General features: G+C 49.4%; 1 protein-coding gene across 1 annotated transcript; it reads left to right on the top strand.

Annotated features, from left to right (window-relative positions):
- Positions 1 to 253: 253 nt before the first annotated feature.
- Positions 254 to 1,248, top strand: LOC101051340 (olfactory receptor 51I2-like). The gene has a single exon (XM_003923840.3). The coding sequence runs from the start codon at positions 254 to 256 to the stop codon at positions 1,214 to 1,216; it is 963 nt and encodes a 320-aa protein (XP_003923889.2). The 3' UTR covers positions 1,217 to 1,248.

The raw sequence follows: 1,248 nt of genomic DNA, 5'->3' as shown, positions 1-1,248 counted from the left end.
AGAAAACAGTGTTGCATGCTATCAAGTGGAACTTTTGTCATCAATAAGCTTAATTTACAGTCATTCCCCCTTTTCATTTAAAAGGAAGTACATTTTAAAATCTGATTCCCATAGTCGTATTTGCTAGTGTGCATGAATCAATGGCAGCTGATATCAGAGGCGGTGTTTTTCCAATAATTTTGTGTTTTCTCCTTATTTTCTATGCAGATTGAAGAGCTCACATCTCTCCAGAGCCCTCAGCTGCCTCCCTAGGATGCTCCCTCCACAGTCCTATGTCAACATCTCCTTCTTCCAGCCACCTGCTTTTCTCATGATTGGCATCCCAGGGCTGGAGGCCATTCACACCTGGCTCGCCATCCCCTTCTCCTCCATGTACACTGTGGCCCTCACTGGGAACTGCCTGATCCTCCTAGCTGTGAAGAGGACCCCCAGCCTGCACCAGCCCATGTACTACTTCCTGTGCATGCTGGCGCTCACTGATGTGGGCCTCACCTTGTCCACACTGCCCACCACCCTGGCTGTGCTCTGGTTTAACTATCGGCTCATTGGTTTCAATGCCTGCCTGGTCCAGATGTTCTTCCTGCACTCCTTCTCTGTGGCGGAGTCCTCAGTGCTCCTGGCCATGTCCTTTGACCGCTTTGTGGCCATCTCCAACCCCCTGCGCTATGCAACTGTCCTTACAAATAATGTCATCATCAGGATTGGGCTGGCCATTGTGGCTCGAGCCACTGTGTCCCTCTTCCCTGTGCCCTTTTTGCTGAAGCGATTGAACTACTGCCCTGGAAAGATCCTCTTGTCTCATTCATTCTGTTTCCATGCAGATGTCATGAAACAGGCCTGTGCTGACATCACAGTCAACATCCTTTATGGGCTCTATGTGGTTCTGTCCACAGTGGGTGTAGACTCCTTGCTTATTGTCCTGTCCTATACACTTATTCTTTATACGGTGATGAGGCTGGCCTCTCCCAGGGAGCGTATCCGGGCCCTCAACACCTGTGTGTCTCATATCTTAGCTGTCCTGGTTTTCTACATTCCAGTCATAGGTGTGTCTATGATCCACCGTTTTGGGAGGCACCTACCCCACATTGTCCATGCCCTGGTTGCCTATGTGTATCTGGTGGTGCCTCCTGTGCTTAACCCCATCATCTATAGTGTGAAATCTAAGCCCATCAGGGAGGCCATGCTCAAGGTACTGAGAAGGAAGGGACAAAGCTGATGAAGTAAGAAAATAACCTAAGGATCTGGAAG

The sequence above is a fragment of the Saimiri boliviensis genome, chromosome 6 (assembly GCF_048565385.1).
Source record: "Saimiri boliviensis isolate mSaiBol1 chromosome 6, mSaiBol1.pri, whole genome shotgun sequence".
NCBI lineage: Eukaryota > Metazoa > Chordata > Mammalia > Primates > Cebidae > Saimiri > Saimiri boliviensis.
This window is presented reverse-complemented; position numbering and strand designations above follow the sequence as displayed.